The 19,140-nt window shown below is 63.6% G+C and overlaps 2 protein-coding genes across 2 annotated transcripts in view; both read left to right on the top strand.

Moving 5' to 3' along the window:
• Nucleotides 1-2,075: 2,075 nt before the first annotated feature.
• Nucleotides 2,076-17,522, top strand: LOC149521323 (uncharacterized). Its single transcript, XM_089773736.1, has 2 exons — nucleotides 2,076-2,977; nucleotides 4,520-17,522. Exon 2 carries the CDS (start codon nucleotides 16,062-16,064, stop codon nucleotides 17,520-17,522), a length of 1,461 nt encoding a protein of 486 aa, XP_089629862.1. The 5' UTR covers nucleotides 2,076-2,977; nucleotides 4,520-16,061.
• TACC1 (transforming acidic coiled-coil containing protein 1) overlaps nucleotides 17,496-19,140 on the top strand; it is a 60,316-nt gene continuing 58,671 nt past the window's right edge. The window contains exon 1 of the mRNA XM_089773833.1: nucleotides 17,496-17,654. The gene's annotated coding sequence lies outside the window, so the exon portion shown is untranslated. The remainder of the gene's footprint in view (nucleotides 17,655-19,140) is intronic.

Here is a 19,140-nt window from a genome sequence, read left to right as displayed (position 1 = left end):
GCAAACGCAGCAGAGCCCCCTGGCACCTGAGAGACGAGCAGGGTTTATTTGGCAGCCGAGCCTACGGCACGCGGGGAGACAGCCGGGATGCGGGGGGCTAGGCCGGGCGCTCAGCACCTCCCCCCAATTCCCACGCCCCTGGCTGCAGGCATGGGGGGGGTTGTGTTTGGGGTTTTTTGCAGGGGAGACGTGACCTTTATGGCCGCTCACAGAGGCTGCCCCGACCTCCCGCCGCGCCCTGGCGCCTTCGCGCAATGCTCAGCCCCTGGGAAGTGATGCAGCTGTAACCAGCGAACCTGGCAACTGTGTGAACGCTGCCCCGATGGAGCCTTTGCCTTAGCATCCGTGGGCCTGGGGGAGGGACCCAGGGGCCTGCGGCCCGCAGTGGAGTCTGGTCCTTCGCGGGTGTAGCAGGAGCAGACAGATCCAAAGTCCCTGTCTCCACGCTGGCGGACGGGCTGGTCCCCAGCTGGGGCATCTCCTGTGGCCGTCGCCCCGAGGCACAAACCCGCCCCCTGCTGCCCAGTCTAGGGTCCCTGTGGCTAGGGAGCCAAGGCCTCTGGGGCGACATGCACCCCGGGAACATGCAGGAGAGGAGCAGCCGGCGCTGCCCTGACCACAGGAACAGCTGACGGGCCCTGCCGCCAACACAAGCAGCCTCCGGCCGGCCCCAGCCAAGCCCCACAGACCTGGAGCGAGTGGGAGCAACGCGGCCTGGCTCCCGGCTGGGAGAGGAAGCGGAGGGGCTGTGGTGTGTGACGCCAGCCAGTGGAAATTCTTTCCAGTGGTTTGAGCCCATCTCGTGGGCTGGGACCGTGTAAACATGTGGACAGGGCTCTCCGCCCGGGGACGCGCCGGGTTCCTGGAAGTGCCGCAGCAGCAGGGCAGCTGGAGAGGCCTCCCACGCAGGCCTGCAGGACACAGGCCCTGTGCGCAGCAGCAGCCCGGACGAGCCCTTTCTTCTGCGCCGTGCTCCCTGGGGCCCGTGCTGCCGGCTCGGCGCTGCAGCCGGGGTCCCGCTGCGCAGGGAGCCAGGGCAGGGGCTGAGCCCAAGCAGAGCAAACTGGGGCTGGGCTCGTCTCTGCGCTGCCCCTGGGGCGCCGGGTCTGGGTGAGCCGCCCCGTTGTGACGCTCCGCCCACGCGGCCGTGGCCTGGGCTCGTCTGCGCGCAGCCCCGGGTCCCTTGTGCGACACGAGTCCCAACGGCAGGGCGCAGAGCTCATCCCTGCAGCCCTCGGGCGTGGTGCAGCACGTGCCGGGGGCGAGGTCTGGGATCGTACGCGCCGGGCGGAGCTGCATCCGTGGGACGGGACAGAGGGATGAGGCCCCGGAGGACCCGGAAGGAGAACAGACTCTGGTCTTCCAGCTTCCCCCGTCCCACCCATCGGCCGGTCTCCCTCTCTCCTACCTACGCACCCTCCGGCCGAGGGAACCCGTCCGCCCCAGCCCCTCCTCTGCTCTCAGACAGGACCTGTTTGCCGATGCACAGCTGGCTCAGGCGCAGAGTCTCCTCGCTCCGGCCTGCTGCCGGGTCCGAAGGGGTGAACTCTGCCGGCGCTCGCTTGCGTTGCCCCATTGGTCTCGGCCGCCTGGCCATGGAGGCGGGTTGCCCGCTGAGCGGTGTCCGGACGGGCCTGGCCGAGCGGCTGGTGACGGGGCAGGGAGGTGGGGGCGGGAATTCTAAGGAGACGCACACGGTCACTCAGACAAACCCGGCACGGCCCTGGAGCACCTGTCGGTTGGAACCTGCTCTGTGGGCCCCAGGCTCCGCCACCCTGGGCTGCCCCACAGCTGCCCGGCCCTGAACGCCCCCCGGCAGCGCCCCACGGGCTTGTTGGCCCGACTGGGGCCCGGAAGCGAATGTCACAGCCCAGCTGTGTTCTGGCACAGATGCTCCTTCGATGTTTGTCCCCGGCTGGGGACGTTCCCGGCCGCACCCACCACCGCGAGCGATTCCTGGCCGCCAAGCCTGCCGCTGCCCCAGAGTCGGGCCCTGCTCGACGGAAGGCAGACAGGTTTGCCGTGGTTTTAATGGGGGACCGATCAAGCCTCAGAGAGCCCGGCGTGAACACAGAATGGGGTGTCTGCAGCCGCACGAGGGATGTCAAATCCCGTTTCATTGGTGACTTGGTTAGACTGATGTTTAACTGGTTAACCACGTAAGGGGGCTGGCGTGCCCCCCCACCCGCCATGGCTAGGCTGGCACGGCCCCCCTAGGGCTAGAGCAGCCCCCGTCTGTGGTGTGTGGGGAGCTGCTGCAGCCCCCACCGGTTAACCAGGACTGGTAAGCATCCCCTGTAGGGTTCGCACCCCTCATCCGCAGCTGCACCAATGAGCCACGGAGAGCCACATCCACAGACAGCAGGCAGAGCCCCCAGGTTGGCAGACCAGTGTTCCCTCCCATCTTTTCCGTTGGCGGGTGGATTTTTCCATCCCCGTGTGGAATACACGTTTATGTGCATCGAGGCGTGTGGGACCGTGCGCCACCAGGAGAAGCAGGAAACCAACTGTGGTAATCAGTTGGGCGGCATCTGAATTTCTCCTGAGCGGCCACCCACGCGCCCAGCGTACAGGGACCACTGAGCCAGACTCCCCCGACTTAAAACCCCCCCTGCCGGGGTGAATAAAGGAAAAGGGCTGATTCCAGGGGGCTGGCAGTTTGCTCTGCGTGTCTAAAATTATCCCGCGTGCTCAAGCCTGAACTACACAACCCAGTTCTCCAACACAGTCAGCTCAAACCCCTTCTCGGAGCCTGGCTGCAGTAAAGTACATCTCCAGAATACGTGAATTCCAGCTTGGACGGGGCACTCCAGGGATGCACATTCCTCTCCTGGAACTTGTATATCCGGTCCTGGGATATGAGGCTGGGGGCGGGGCGGAGGAATAAGCCCAGCGCATAACAAGTATTGCTTGTGTTTCTCCTGTCTGTCACGCTGGGCATGCAGCGGGCTGAGAAACAGCATCTGGTGCAAGTCAGGTAAGTAACGCTCCGGGGAGTAACTCGCCGTCAGCTGCCAGCCTCGCTCTCTCTCCGCAATGTGGTTTTGCAGATGGATGCAAAGTGCAGCCAGTAGAAGATCCAGTTTTAGGGGGAGGGTTCACGGTTGTGTTGAGTCGTCCTACGCTCTGCTGCCAGGGCTTTTGCTTAATGAAAGGCACATGCGCATCCAATCGTTTCATCCCAAAGTGGGGATATTTTAAGGGATTTGCATCAGCCAAATGGCCCCACAGAGCAAGGACCAGTCGGGGACTTTGTGTTTGCAAACAGGAAACTAAAGTTAGCTCAGTATCCCGAATGCCAACTAACCCGGGAGCATGTCTCTTGTAATGCTTCTGCCCTGAGCCCCCGATGGCAGCAGTGGGATGGCCCATGAGATATACGAGGGAGCCGTGCTCGCCCTGCCATGGTGTCTGTGTGGGTAACCAGGGCCCAAAAGGGTGCGATTGTTTCCTGTTGATCTCACGCAAGAGGGGAGGGAGCAGACGAGCTCGCTGTGGGATGCTGATAACATGAACCCAGAGCCCCCCGCTGCACAGTTTTGGACCCAGCATGCCCCAAAATGCAGCGTGGCACAGGCGCTGTGGGATAGCTGCACAGTGCATCACTCCCAAAGTCGACAGCGGTCTCCCTTGTGGGGCCGTGTTGCTTCGAATGACAGTGGATTCTTTGACTCTGCAAAAGCAGGTGGTATGAAATCGACCTTAATAAATCCCACCTTACCCTGTAGCGTAGACAAGACAGGCAAAAGTCGGTATCGTGAAAACTGGTCAAATTATTGTTTCCGCCTCCCACAGTCGACATGCCATAGTCACATGGCCAGCACCCTGGGGACAGAGAGCGCAAAGCATTGTGGGTAAGCATCCCATAAGGCCGTGTTGTGGGAAGGCGGAGCTGATCCCTGCGCTTCTTGGGATTCCCTCATAGGAAAGTCGAAGCAGCACAACTGTCCATCAAGCCTCCCTGCCCCTCCCCTCCCCCGCAACAGCAGCTTGTCTGCCCCTGGGTTCCTAGCCGGGCAGAACAGGAGCACTCCAGTGATTTGCTCTTTGTTTGTTCCCCAAAGGGAGCAGCTCACTCAGCTGTCAGACACTTCTTGGAGCTTTGAAAGGGGGAGGGGCGCAGGCCTGCAGGGCAGCAGAGCTCACAGAACACTGAGCAGAGCCATCAGGGCAGCCATTGTGGGATGCTGGTGGAAGCCAGTTCTCTCGCCAAAACAAGCGGCAGAGTCCACACTGGCTTTTTGTCACCAATAAAGGGAGGGGAAAAGACAGAAGTTTCTCGCGGGGTTGGAAGTTTTTTGTTGCCAAAACTGGATGTTTTTCCTGATAAAGGTCACAATGCCGTGCAAATGCTCTCTGTTTTGTCGCCAAAAGGTGGTTTTTAGTGACAAAACGTTCCACCCGAATTGACTGTGTTAGTCGTCAGGACCTTACAAATTTGCTTTAAAACATTTTTATTCGTGTGTTGCTGCAGATTTTAAAATCACAGCTCTAAAAAAAAATCCTCCCTCCCCACCAGGCTGCCCTCGGGCCCATGGGCACCGGTTTAAGAGGACTGCGTAGAGCCCCATCCGTCGTAAGGACAGCCCTGCCTGCAGCACCCATTTGGCAGAAGCAGCACCAGGAACCGGACTCATTTTACACGGGCCAAGAAGCCGCCAGCAGGTGACGATATCTTCCCTCCCTGGTGCCTGGAATAGTTTTGAGCCCAGAGCCTTGCCCAGATGCTCAAAGGAAGCCATGGACCGATCCCAGCCGCCACGCATGTGATGGGCGCTGATTATCTGCGCTGCGGCGTCCCGAGCGCCCTTTCTGGGAACACTGGGAGAGCTGCATTCTGGGGGCTCTTGCACAAGAAGGCTCTGCAGGCCCAGAGCCCAGCGGGCCATTCGATCTCCTTCCCCTCGAAAGTCCAGCCCTTAGCCGGGCTCTGCGTTCACAGTGTAAGCCCCGGGCGAATGCTTGGCGTTTGCCAGGCCTTTGGAACCAGGAGATGGAGACTCTCGTCTGGAACGGCTGCTGAGAGTTTTGAGTAGTTTGGTCAGCTGTGAAACGCTGAATTTCACAGTGTAATCAACCCTCTCTGGCAAAGCCCCAGCCCGCATATTTTCCAGACGAGGCTGCTTTGAATGGCAGGCCTTGGAGGAGGAGACAGCCCTGCGCTATTGCTTGGTCTTAGGGTAAGACAAAACAGGTTTGGGGCCTGTTTGGATCCTCTCCAGAGCTCCCCCGTCCATGTTTCCTTGGAGTCATTTGAACAGTGCTCTGAACAGTTGAGCTCGGTGTGCAGCGGAAGCCAAGAAAGCTCGCAGAACGCTAGGAGAAGAAAAACCCTCATGCCCCGTGCAGCTCCGTGCTAGGCCCACCCCGGCATGGCGTGGGCAGGTCTGGCCGCCTGACCGAACAAGCGTACAGTGCAGCTGAGACAGGTTCAGAGAAGGGCACCAAAGATGGTGCAGGGAATCTGCACAAGGAGGAGGGCTGAGAAAAGAGGTGACGAAGGTGGGGTGTGAGCAGAGGTCTGGCAAATCCTGGAAATTGTAGAAGGGCTGAATGGAGAAGTGGTCTGTATCCTTCCCCGCAGTGCAGCGAGCAGGGGCGACCCAGTGAAATTAATAGGCAGCTGGCGGACAAACCACACCCGTTGGCCAAGGCTAGCTTCTTCAGGATGGGTTTGTGATGGGGGGCCAGCTCTGTGCCCCAGAAAGGGGCGGGGCCGAGGATGGAAGGGGCGGGGCCGAGGTCAGTCAGCTCTTAGTGCCTCCCAGATTGCAGCATGCCCCCTGCCAGCCCTCAGCCGTGCGGAGTGGCGCTATGGCAGGTATTCAAAGGGGCTGTAGGGGTAGCTGGGAGCTCTGTGCTCCCCTCCCCTCGGTGAGCCGGGTCGGGCAGGTTGCAGGGGGAGACACACGAGCTGCGTTTCTGCAGCTCTGGCGCAGCGCGAGGCTCCCGCACGCCGGATGCTCTCCTGGGCCGGGTCTGGTCTCGCGGGTTGTTCTCGGGGCCTGCTCTGCGGGGGCGGGCTGTTTGGATGGCAGGAGTAGGGCGGGCAATGCAGCTGAACGGGGGGGCTGGAAGGGGATAAAGGCAGGGTCATTTCCTGCCTTTTGTGCCACAAGCGACTCGCCCCCGCAGGCTGGGCTTTGAGGGACACACAGCAAGCCGAGGTAAACGGCCGTTTGCAGCTTTGTCTCCAGTTCCGAGCTGTGTGCTCAGAGGCGCTGGCGCTGGTCTCCGAGCTCCGGGGTGCTGGGGCAGGATACACATGGCCGGGGGGGGGGCAGTGTCTGAGCCGGTCAGACGTATCGAGTCATCTGCTCAAAGAGAATCCCAGCGGGGCCACCGTCGCCCTCCGCTCCGGCTTCCGCTCCACGAGGCGGCTGAGCGCACAAAAGCGCAGGTTCCCCCTGCACGTGGTTCCCCCTCATGTGCTCCCTGCCCCCTCTGGCATCTAGAGAAAACTCACAAGTCCCTCTCCCTTCTCTCTGCTCCGCCAGCCGGCCCGGCTCCCAGGCACTCTGCATTTGGAAATGCGGGTTGGCCAGCCCTTCGCTGTCCTCCCCTGGAAGAGACGGTAAAACCAGGTGTGACGTAGTGGGGGCACCTTGCTGGTTGCTGTGCTGGGCAGTGGGCTGTGGGTGACCTCCACTGGCTGCTGCCTGTAGCACGGCCCAGCAGGGCAGGGGATGAGTCATTATGCAAGGGGGCTCCAAACCTGTCCGACCAGTTATCTCTCAGGGAGAGGAACAATGGGAAGAAGGGGAGCGGAGCCCTGGCTGGGGGCAGGGCTGGAAGTGAGTTTGGTTTCTGGCTGCTTTCATGGAGGAAGCAGCCTAGGCAACGGGCTGCGATTTAGGGGCCCAGGCTCCCCCATCTCAAGGGGGCTGAGGCATCCTAGGCCTGCCCTGGAACCAGATTCCATCTGTGCTGGGCTGTATCCTGGAGGAGCAATGAACTCCCTCTGTTCTACTGGCTGGCGGAGTCTGTCCGTGCCATTACGGGGGTGCAGGAGACGGGAAAACCCCAACGCGCCGTCACACCAGGCCCCACTTCCACTCTTTCTGCACGAATCCCCGTAGGAATGGGAGAAACTAGGGCAGGCAAAAGCCCCCACCCCCACCCCGTTCAGTTCCTCTGCCCGGGCCAGGGGGCGAGCGGGGGGAGGGGGGACGGGACGGGGGACTGAGCCCTGCAGAAAAACTCCCACCCAAGTTGTCCCCAGCCAGAGAGAACTCGCTCCTTCCCTGCCACTTGCTGGGGCGAGAGGGGACTTGGTTCGCGTTTCACCTCTGCTGACGCTGGCAGTTTGGGTTGAACGTTGCCAGTTAGGATGGCGATTTTTGTGGGGCTGCTCTCTGCCCCCTGGACTCCAGCCCGAGCTGCCCACCCTGTTTCACCAGGTCCCAGGCAGCTGTCTGAGCTCAGCGCCGTGGGCTCAGAGGTCCAGAGGGAGCCGGGCAGCCCCGGAAACCAGGGGGGTTGGGCTGCTGTGTTTGCCCTCTCCTGCTCCTTTTTCTGCCCTGTTTACCTGCCAGCGCGAGCCCAGGGCATGACTTGGTGGGCATCTGCTAATGCCCCCGTGTCTCTCCGGGCCCTGCCAGGCACTCCGCAGCCATCGACTCGCCCTGCACGCGTCCCGCTCCGTTACCACGCGCAGCTCGGATTGGGGGGAAGCCGAGCCGCGCCAGGGACCCTGTAACAGGCGTCTGTTCACCCAGCCGGCTGGAGTTGGAGCAAGGTTAAAGCCGTGCAAAAGCAAGTTAATTATCAGGGAAGAAAGGCCCCATTATTTGCTCTGCCCTCAAGCCAGAAAAGGAAATTCTCCAGTTTCCCTTCCTAAATTCAAATGAGCCTCTCTGGAGATTGACGTTGAAGGCAGCCTGGCACCGGGACAGGGCCAACCGCAGCCTGACATGTACATGGCCACGGAGAGGCAAACCAGCTCCCACTCAAGCACAGCAGAGCAACCCCCTCCCTCCCCCCGGAGCGGCATGCAGGAGTCTGGCTCGCTCTCCTTACCCCCCAGGAACCCACCTGACTCCTGATCTTACACCCCTGGGCGTGAGGAGCCCCACGCCCCACGCTCCACTGCTCTCGTCTCATGTTCCCGTGACGTCCTAGGCCGCGATGTCAGAGCTGAGCGTAGAACATGGCAATGCTGGGAACGCGCCCTAGAACTGGGGGCTGACGCCACCCGCTGGTCAAAAACAAGGGTCCCTCCAATCCAGCGCTTCCCAACCTTTCCCAGAGGGGGACCCATTCTGACAAGTCAAGAAGACTTGGTGCCCCAGGGCAATTAAAAAATGGTGTGACTGGCTCCTTAAGAGCCACCTGGGGAGACGCCTGGCCACCCTTTGGAAATGGAATGGCAACCAGCAAACCAGACCAGGTGCACACTGAGCCTAGTGAATGCATGCACACACACACACGCACACACTCTGAGCACACACACAGTGCACACGCACACACTGAGCCTCGCATGCACAGCACACACGCACATGCACACACTGAGCCTAGCACACACACACACACACACTGAGCACACACACACACACACACACTGAGTGCACACACTGCATATGCACACACTGAACCTAGCACACACGCACATAAACGCAGTGAGCCTAGCACACTAAGCACACACACAAACACACACTGAGCCTAGGACGCACATACTAAGCACACACATAAACACACACACACTGAGCCTAGGTCGCACACACCGAACCTAGCACACACACACTGAGCACACGTGCGCGCGCACACACCGAGCCTAGCGCGCACACACTAAGCACACACACAAACACACACACTGAGCCTAGGTTGCACACACTGAACCTAGCACACACACACTGAGCACACATGCGCGTGCACACACCGAGCCTAGCATGCGCACACACACATAGAGGCGTTATTTATGCATTGTCGTTTGTGCCACGAAGGTGAAAGGTTCAGCCTCCAATAACAGATGGTGCCAGGAGCTATTGCAGCGGCCGGAGGACAGACACACACTTGTGGTGAAATTAACCATCCACTGGATAAAATTGGTGCCTTGGAAAAAATGCAGCTGAAACAGCCCTTCCTTGGCAGCCCCCGCTTGGGCCTTAAAAGAGGCATTTGAAACGTGCATCCCATGCCAGAAACAGCTGTAATTTGACTACGCAGCACGGCACGTTAAGCAGAAACTGATCGTAAACGTCTGCTAAAACCCAGGCAGGGGCTGAGTAAAAGAAATATTTTCCCGGCAACACATGGGCAGGATCTGGCCGGCCCCTCCTTGGGGAGGATGCTCAGTGTCGCACCGTGAGGGAACGTTTCCGGGTGGCCAAAGCAAGTTTCGCTCCTTGTCTCGTCCGTGCTGCCCGGTCCGTGGCGCCTCGTGGCCTAGTCCGGCACAGCGACGCCTCCTCTGCCGGGCCCGTCTGGAATAGCTCACTCCGCGTCCTCTCTTAACTCGGCGCCGCAAGAGGGTCGGCAGGCCCGGCGCTGATTCTCCCGACTTCACAGGCCGGCTGGGATTTCTGCGGGGGGTTGGCGTTTCTGAGCTGCCCTGCCGGGTGTGCGAGTAACCAGGCGAAGACCTAGTCACAGGAGGGACTGGTGGCTTCTAGGTGACTAATGTGATGCTGGAAATCCCGCTCCCTGCTCTCTCACTCCGCAGGGTCCGGGGAGACCAAGTCCCCTCTGCTGGAAGAACCACTGGCTCCCTCTGCCCCACGGCGGGGCTTTTCAAGGACAAGTCCGCCCCGGGGGCTCTTGGCTCTGAGACCCATTTTCTCTGCCTGGCCTGAGACGGATCATGGTTGCCATAATACCCCTGTGCTCTTCTGCAGCACTTGTCCTCTGGGGAAACCGAGTCCCAGAGCAGTGTGATGACTGGTCCCCCAGCAGCCTAGCGGCAGGACTCCTGGGTCCCAGGCCAGCACTCCTGGCTGCTGTGCTAGGCTGTGCCCAGATGGCAAATGGGGTCAGACAGCCCGGGAGATGCAGGAAGTGCTGACCCCTCCCGGCTGCCTGCTGGCCTGGCTCTGCCACTGTCCCCTGCGCTGCGTCTGCTCGAAGCACCCGATGGGACCCACCCTGGCAGGGGCTGATTCCCGGGTTCTCTCCTCCACCGCTGCATGCGATCTCTCCCCTCTCCAGACGGGTCCATTCCGGGCAGAGCTGCAAACCCCCTTTCCCCTCCGCAGCTGAGCAGTCCCCCAGCCCCACTCGGATTCCTCCTCCTTCCTCTGGCCCCAGCACAAAGGTTTCCTATTGCCGGCGCCACACAATTCTTGTGGGCATGTTCCTCCTGGCCGCAGCCCCCGCCGGTGCTCTCTGCTAATCTGCTCCATCCCGCTGCCCGACTTCAGGGCAGTTCTTGCGGCCGAGCACCCTGCTCCGTGCGCCCCAGGCCACTCCGGAGCCGCTGCCCCGGGCTCCCGGGCCGTGGTCCTTTGCCGATGTTTGCACGGATGCAAAGCTGTCTGCTGGGCCCCAGCAGCACAGACCTCTTCCCTCCCCATCTCGGGCGGCTTTCTCCACTGGCCCCTGCCCACTCGCACTTGGCGTCCCCTGTATTTCTCCGGAGAGGTCGGTTTGGAAGAGCCGAGCCTCATGCTGGTGGTTTCCAGCCAGCAGAAAAGAAAGGCAGTTGCAGGCTGCCCAGCTGTGAGCCGGAAGGGTCCTCGGGGGCTTGTTTTCCTCTAGGGGGGAGTCGCGATGGTGGCCGGAGTCACAGCTCCACAGCGTGGGACAGAGAGTGAAAGGAACGAAGCAGTCTGTCCCCCGGCACGGGCCACGCACAGACCTACGCCCGCCGATTACACGGCCTCCCCGGACTCCTCGTTTCCATGGCCAGGAAGCCAGGCTGGGTATTGCCTAGACCCAGATGTGGTTGTGGCAGGAATTTCCCAGGACCATTCATGGTGGGATCTAATGCCCCGTCTGTCGTGTGCAGAGCAACCCAGAGCTGAGTCAGCGCATGTAACCAGGTCTCCTCTCTCCCTGATACGGGGCATGCATGAGCCATCTGCTCTCCAGGGCTTCATCCCATAGATCGTCAACTTTCTCCCTTGCTCATCAGTGATACTTGGCAAAGCCCCTTCGCCCAGCCTGGGCTGCCTAAGGGTTGATAGCGTGAGAGAGGAAAACTGGAGAAATGGTCTGAGATAAATAGGGTGAAACTCAATAAGGACACTTAGGAAGGAACAAGCCGTGTCACACACACAACGGGAAGCGGCTGTCTAGGAAGGATCCTGCACCAAAGGATCTGGGGGATTAGTGGGCCACAGGCTAAACATGAGTCAACGGTGTGACGCTGTTGCAAAAAAAGCCAACATGGTTCTAGGCTGCATCAACAGGCGTGTTGTGAGCAAGACGCGGGGAGTTGTTCTTCAGCTCGGCTCTGTGCTGATTAGGCCTCAGTTGGAGTGTCCAGTCCTGGGCACCGCATCTCAGGAAAGATGTGGAGAAAATGGAGAGCGCAGGAAAGAGCAGCAAGAATGATGAAAGGTCGAGAGAACGTGACCTAGGAGGGACGACTGAAGGAACCGGGCTGGTTTAGTTTGGAAAGGAGGAGACTGAGAGGGGACATGAGAGCAGCTTCCAAGTACCTAAAAGGGAGGAGGGAGAAAAATTATTCTCCTTAACTTCCGAGGGTAAGACAAGGAGCAAGGGGCTTAAAGTGCAGCCAGAGGTTTAGGTAGAAATTAGGAAAAGCTTCCTGCCTGTCAGGGGGGTGAGACACTGGGATCAATTGCCCAGGAGGGTTGTGGAATCTCCAACCCTGGAGACATTGAAGAGCAGGCTGGACAGATGCCTGCCAGGGCTGGTTCTGCCGGGAGGGCAGGGGACGGGACTTGATGGCTGTTGAGCTCCCTTGCAGCCCTGGGGTTCTGTGCCTGTGTTGGCCCCCAGAAGGGCCGTTGCGGTGCTGCCCGAGGCGGAGTGCCCGCGCATGCCCAACAAAGGGGCTGATCAGAGAAGCTCCTTGTGGCGGGTGAGACGCCTGCTCCCAGCTAGAAAAGCGGATTAGCCACGTAGCATGGGGAGCCCATCCCGCCAGGCAACATGCCCCGGGGTTCCTGCTGGCGCGCAGCCCCCAAGTGACGCCGGAGCAGGAGGAAGCGTTAAAGGAGGCCTGGCGCCGTGATCTCTCGAGGTGAGGCGTGGGGGAGCTTGGCGCGGCTCTGCCTCGGAGCTTGGTCCGAGCTTTCCCGTCCGTCCTTGGAATCTTTTCCATTGTCCCAGGCACACGAATCTGGGCCCAGCATGCTCCCAGCTGGCAGGGTTAGGCTAAAGCAGCAGAGAAAAGCTCATTGTGCTCCCGCTGCTGGAAGGGCTCCAGGGCCTATGCACAGTGAGCAGTAACGTGCTCAGTCCGAAAGCTGCTCCCTTCACGCAGCGGCCGGGATGCACCGTTCCGAGCGGCAGGGCCCAGAGCAAGGTTCCTGCAGCTGGGTGTTGCGGTGTGTAGTGAGCAACACAATCGCCCTCGCAAACGAGCGGGGGAGGTCTCCTGAGCTTGCCCAGAGAGGCCCCGTCCTTCCACGGCCGCCCCCACACGCTCCCAGCAATCCAAGCATGAAAGCTCCGGCCTTTCCTGGCCGTGGCGGTGCCGCAGCTCTCTGCTCCGCACGCCCCTTGCAGCCCCGAGCCCCGCAGGGCGCAGGAAGGGAAGTGGCGCGTTACTGAGTGCGTCTGGGCAGCCGCTCCAAATGTGCTTTTGCTGCACGTTCCACGCTCAGCGCTCTGCCCGGGCTGTGTGCTCCCAGCCTGCACCAGCCCGGCGAGCTCCATGCAGCGCACGCACAGGCCCACGCCTGGGCCCGGCCCCTGGAGCGGGAGCGGGCAAGCCGGGGCTGCGGTGTCCTGAGCTTGGAGCGATTCCGGCCAGGCGCGGGGGCAGGCCTGGGAATGCCATTACCTTGGGCGTGCTGTTCCACAGGCAACACGTGGGGCTGGGGCCCTTGGGAGAACGGGCCACGGGGCAGCTCGGGGAGGAAGAGCCGCGAAAACGAGGCGAGAGCCAGCAGCTCAGACTGGCGGGAGAACAGCTGGCAGGGCGAGGGGATCCCGGGCAGCTCAGCTCCCGCCGGCAGCCCGCGCTGGCTAAGTGCTCCGGAGACGCACGGACTTGGCCGTTGCAGGGAAGCCAGGTTACAAAGCGGCTCCACTGCACCTTGGAAAGTCCCGCGGCTCCGTCCTCTCCCTGCCCCACAGCCCTGGCAGCTGGGGGCTTTCTCCGGGGCTCTGGGCTCGGCCCTGAGCTCAGACAAGGCCCCTTGAATGGGCAGGCAAGACAGTGCACGGGCAGGAAATGAGTGTGGCACAAGGCTGAGCTTGCGAACCGCGACGGTGCACGGGGGATCCAGCAAGGGCCAATTACCCGCCCGCCCAGCGGCTCCCGGGGCACACGAAGGGCCAATTACCCGCCCGCCCAGCGGCTCCCGGGGCACACGAAGGGCCAATTACCCGCCCGCCCAGCGGCGCCCAGGGCACACGAAGGGCCAATTACCCGCCCGCCCAGCGGCTCCCGGGGCACACGAAGGGCCAATTACCCGCCCGCCCAGCGGCTCCCGGGGCACACGAAGGGCCAATTACCCGCCCGCCCAGCGGCTCCCAGGGCACACGAAGGGCCAATTACCCGCCCGCCCAGCGGCTCCCGGGGCACACGAAGGGCCAATTACCCGCCCGCCCAGCGGCTCCCGGGGCACACGAAGGGCCAATTACCCGCCCGCCCAGCGGCGCCCAGGGCACACGAAGGGCCAATTACCCGCCCGCCCAGCGGCTCCCGGGGCACACGAAGGGCCAATTACCCGCCCGCCCAGCGGCGCCCAGGGCACACGAAGGGCCAATTTTCCGCCCTGCTGAAGAGGTAAAGAATTCGAACGATAAATAACAGGAAGCCTGGGATGAAAAGAGTGCGGCTGGGGCTGGAGGCCAGCCAGGAACTCGGCGAACGTGCGCACCCGCCGCTGCCCGCTGGAGCGACCCGAGCAGCCAAGGCCCAGGGTGACGGAGCAGGCCGGGTCAGACACTCCCTGCCCTGGGCTACTCGCCTGCACGCTGGCTCCTCCAAGCCAGTGTGACTTTGGCCAGGGCAGGTTGCGGCTGGACCGGCCCACAAACCTTACCCCGCTCTGCTCCCCTCCGTGGCCAACGCACGCCCAGCGGGGCGGCCCGGGGTCCCTCCTGGGGCGGGCAGGGCCAGCTTTCCCCTGGGTGGGGATGGAGGGAATTCCCCCCGAGCGCTCGCCGGCTTCTCCCTCGCGTGCCCTAGTGGATACGACCCCAACCCAGAGCTAGGGAGGGCGCCTCAGGCAAGGGGCAGCAGACCCGCCCTCCCCGTAACGTGGCCTGGTCCCGGCGTCTCCCCCCGCCCGGCGTGCTGAGGCAGAGCCCCTCAGTTTGGGGCCAGTTTAGCGGCTGCTAAAACCTCAGCTGGGGTGAGTGAGCGCCGCTCCACCCGCCCCCCTCGCTCCCGGGGGCAGGCCCTTGGGCAGCCCTCCTTCGGGGAGGGCCTGCTGGGGCGGGGGGGCAAACTGCCAGAGGATGCAGGGTCTCTCCCGCCCAGCCCCGCTTCGAGGGCAGGTGCGTACCCTGTGAGGGGGTGTCTGCCCTGCACCGGCCCTTTAAGGGCAAACCCGGCCCTGCAGGAGGGCTGGGAGCAAAGCCCTGGGGAGGCCGTTATTGCTGGATAGGGCCCAGCTGCGGGCTGCATAAAGCAGGGCTCCTGGTGGGAGGAGGCTCTGGCCTGAGGCAAGGCCTGAGGGGACCAGGGGCAGCTGGGGCGGCACAGGCAGCTGGTCCCCACCCCGTGCCAATGCCGAGCGGCCGTGTCAGGGCAGGGCTAGGGGCAGCCGGGCTGTAGGTCGCTGAGGCCGGGGGTACAGAGGAGCGGGGTGTTCCCTGGAGTGCCGAGACTGAAAACACCCCCCGGAAGGGGGTCGAGAGACGCGGGAGGGAGCTCTGCCGGAGGGCAGGGCCCTGAGGAGGACGCCGCAGGCTGGACGCGCCGAAGGTCTGGACGGGTGAGGGCACGGGGAGGCGCTGGCAGAGGAGGGCGCCCTGCGAGGATGCACGCTCAGTCCCCCTGCTACCAGCAGGAGGTGCCATGGGGGCGACTCCACCCCAAACCCGGGGCTCCCTTCCTGCCCCACTGGCCTGCACCGGGGAGAGCTCCGGGAAGAGCGGCTCCTCGGGGTGCAGGTCAGCGCCTGGGGGTGGCACCTGGTTGCAAAGCGATGCCCCCGCTGTGTGCGGCCCCCCCCCCCAGCTCCCTCCTTCCAGAGCAGGGACCCGGCGGCAGCCCCTTGCCTTGCCAAGCTGCCAGGGCTGCTGCTTCCTTCATTTCTTTTCCTCGCGCTCCCCCTGCAGGCCAGGGAGCCGGGCCGGGAATCTGGTCCCAGGGGCATCCTGCTGGGAGGCAGGAGGCTGTAAAGGGAAAGGCGGGGCATGGAGAAACTCGGAGACGGCCTTTTCTGTCTCCCCCTGCCCCCCGCGGGCCCTTGGGCCTCTCGCCCGGCCCCAGGGGCGGCCACGGCCCCTTACAAAGGGACATCCGGACTGGCGCTCGTTTGCAAATTCAGCCCTTTGGTCTGGGCAGAATGAGGCTAACGCCTACCCAGCCACCTTCCCCGCGCCGGGGAGCCGCCTCGCCACACCAGCCGCTGGGGATCAGCCCCCCCGACTCGATTCGCCTCATTCACACCAGCAGCTTCCTCCTTCTCTAGGCCCCTGCCCCTGCCTGCCCCACTGCCGCTCGCGGGACGAGGCGGGTTTTACCCGTGTGCCCCCCGAAGTCTGCGCGGCTCTGAGGTGCCCCCCCTTTTCAGAGCATCAGCTCACAAGGAGCCACGGTGACAAACGCTGCTTCGCCTGCCGCCAGACCCTGAAATATTCACTTCTGGGGCCGAAACTTTGGCCGACTTGTCTCGGCCGCACGACCCCCATCTCGTTAGCTCCCCGCCGTCAGAGCCGCCTGCTGGGAGGGTGACTGATTATTTCTACGGTGGGAGCTAGTCCATGGTGCCGACCACCACAGACCAAAAGGGCGGACGCTGCCCTCCGAGCTCATGAATCTAAGCCCGAGACAGGCAGACGGGGCAGGCTACAGGCAGACGGGGCAGGCCATGGTGCGAGGCCGGCTCCCTTTTGGAATAATAACGCTGCCACCTTGCGGGGACACCAGGCAGAGCAAGCAGAGCCAGTCCCCCCTCCAGCCGTGCGGACGCTCCCCCCTCCAGCCGTGCACGTGGCTAACACCAGGGAGAATCCGTGTGCTGTCACAGCAGGGGGGGTTCCCCGCAGGTTCACGGCGCCCTCGGCTCCCCTGGACACTTTACCGCCACGCACGAACTCTTGGGAGAACCCAAGTGGCCTCGTGTTCACCAGGGTGGTGTCCCCGTGCGAGCGGAGAACACACCTGCTCCCTCGTGCGGATGTGCCCCGAAGAGCAGGCCCCGAGCAGTGCTGGGAGAACACGGCCCCCTGAGCTGGGCCGGGAGCCCTGGCTGCAGCCAGACGTGGGGACGGTTCGTTCCCTTCGCTCTCCCAGCTGCCCATGCCGGGCCCCTCGTTGGGAAGCGCCCGAGGAGATGGCAGCTTTCTGTGGTGGCCCTGGGCAGGGCCGGGCCTGGCAGACGGGGCTGCGACCCCACGTCGAGATCACAACCCCCCCTCATCGGGCCAGTGCAGGGCGTGTTGCCCCGGCCGAGCGGCTGTCCCTGGGCTCAAGGCACCGGCACCGAGGCTTCCTGACTCCCTGGTGGCGTGTGCCTGCCTCGGTCCGTCCCAGGCCCCTTCCGACCCCTCGCAGGGATGGGCCGGTGCCGCACCGCCCGCCGCCAGCCTGGCCCTCTCTGATACCGGAGTCCAGGTGCCCCCGGCCATGGAGCCAAGCAAACGGGCGGAGGAGCCCCCGGACACGGCGGGGCTGGACCGCGTCGCGTGCTGGGCTGGCGGAGGGGGCAGGCAGCAAGCGATGCCGGCTCTCCGGCTCCCCTCTTCCTGGGCGAGGCTTCGCCCCCGGCAGCCGGCCAGACTCAGCCGCCCGCCCCTGGCACTCAGCAGCCGCATGCAGCCCGCCGGGGGCTCGGCGCCTCAGGAGCCCGCTAGCTCTCCCGGCAGACCGTGCCCCTCGCGCCAGGGCTCCGCTCGCCCCTCCCGCCTTGGGGGGGTTGCCCGCAGCCCCGCGTGGAAAGCCCCCTGCTCTCCCGCCCACGCCGGGACCGGCCTTTTTCCAGAGGAGCCCTCTCCTGGCGCAAGGCCCTGCCTGCCACGTTCCCACAAGCACATGCTCCTGGCAGGGCGCCAGGGGGGCCTCCACTCAGGAAAATAATCCAAAGGGGGGGTTAGGGCTTGGGCCTGGCGGGCTCTCCACCCTCCCAGAGCTGCGGAGCGTAAGGCCCTGCCGGCGGCTGCCTCCGCGCTCCCTGGGGTCGGACGATTTCCTCTCTGCCTGCGAGCGCCGGCCAAACATTACAAAACATCCTTTTCCTTGTCGCCCTCAGCCCGCCCCGTCTGTCCCGCTCTAGTGCCGGCCGCCCCTTCCTTCCCGCAGGCCCGTCCCCGGGCTGGGCCGGCTCGCGGCTCTCGACGGAGCCGGGGCAGGTAGCGCCGGGGCGGCGAAGCAGCCAGGAGACCCCGGGGACGCTGCCGCCGGAGAGGTAGGGAAGGGAAGGGGCTGGGGAGCTGGGGGAGAGGCTGGCAGCTGCTCAGCTCCGGCCGGGGTCGATTCCGTCACCGCTCTTCGAGGCGCCGTCTTCCCCCCGGCAGCCGGGGGCTTGGGGCCCTGTGGCCCCGGCGTGAGCAGGGTGGAGCTGGCCGGGAGAGGACGTGCTTGTGCCCCCGCCCAGGGCTGCCAGGGTGGAGAATGGCTAGGTGGACCCCGGAGCGCGTGTTGTTCACAGCCGGGGCTTCTCTCCTGGGCGTTTCCCTCCTGGGGATGGGGAACGGGCTCCGATCCCCGCTGCAGACCCTGGGAGCAGGGCCAGCCTTGGACGTGGGGCCCTGCACAGGCCAACCCACCGGGCGCCCCCAGCCCGAGGGCAGCCCGGGGGAGGAGGTGCCGATTGCTCCGAGCTGGGACTGTGGCGTCTGCAGCAGCGCACCCGTGAAGCACTTTGCAAGCTGCTTTTAAACGTCTATGCTAGACCCGGAGGGCTGCTTTTAGCTCCGCAGCTCCCGCTGTGTGAACAAGGCAGCTGGGGTCAGCGTGCCTTGCGCCCAGCCCGGGGCTGTTTCTGCAGTGGGAGGCCAAGGGGTGCAAAGGCTCCCGTTGGCTTCCCCGGCTCCCCGCGGATACAGGAGAACTGGCGCCGACGGGACGCCCGCAGCGTTCGATGTAGCCGGTCCCATCCCCGCTGATGTGAACGCTGGAGAATCGCTCTCCAGCGTGGTACGTACGGACGTGGCCTCGGGCCCTGTCGACTCACGGCCCATTCAGAAACGACCGGTACGTACCCGGGCTGGCAAAGGCCTGTTCAGAGGCGGCTCTGCCCCTCGAATGGCTCTTTCCCAGGGCTCAGAGGGGAGCCGTGTGAGTCTGTAACGGGGAAAACAGCGACTGGTCCTGCAGCACCTTAGAGACGCACAGAAACTGTAGCTGGTGTCGTGAGCGTTTGTGGGCACATCCCACTTCCGGGTCTGCTCACAGCCCTGCCCGGCTGCATCACTCACCAGTGAACAAACCCCTTGGCCCAGGAAGCAGGGCCGCAGAGCCAGGCTAGGAAGAGGCGGGGGGCGGACAGTCAGCCCCTGGAACCTTGCAGCCGTCTCCGCAGCCCATGGGGGGTACCTGCCAGAGATGGGCAAACCGGACACCTCTCCCAAAGGGCAGCACCTCGGCTCTCTCCTGTTAGCTCTGGGCCCCCCCGGGTGGCCAAGTGCCGGTACAGAGCCTGGTTCAGTGGGCGACTGGCCCTCTAGACTCCTCTTGGGGCCCGACGGGCAGGTCCGGGTGCAAGGGAGAAATCGTGTCCACGCCACACAGACATGCCCGCTAGACAAGACGCAGGGCAATGAGCAAGGGAAGTCGGGGCGATCACCTTTCCCCCAACGCAAACGTCCCTCTTAAAAAGTCAGTGATGCTTTTAGCTCCCTCCTCGTCGGCCTCAGTCCCCACTCGTGGCCGGAAGAAGGGCCCTGGCTCGG

This window comes from Pelodiscus sinensis, chromosome 28, assembly GCF_052426305.1.
Source record: "Pelodiscus sinensis isolate ZL-2025 chromosome 28, ASM5242630v1, whole genome shotgun sequence".
In the NCBI taxonomy this organism is placed as follows: Eukaryota; Metazoa; Chordata; order Testudines; family Trionychidae; genus Pelodiscus; species Pelodiscus sinensis.
This window is presented reverse-complemented; position numbering and strand designations above follow the sequence as displayed.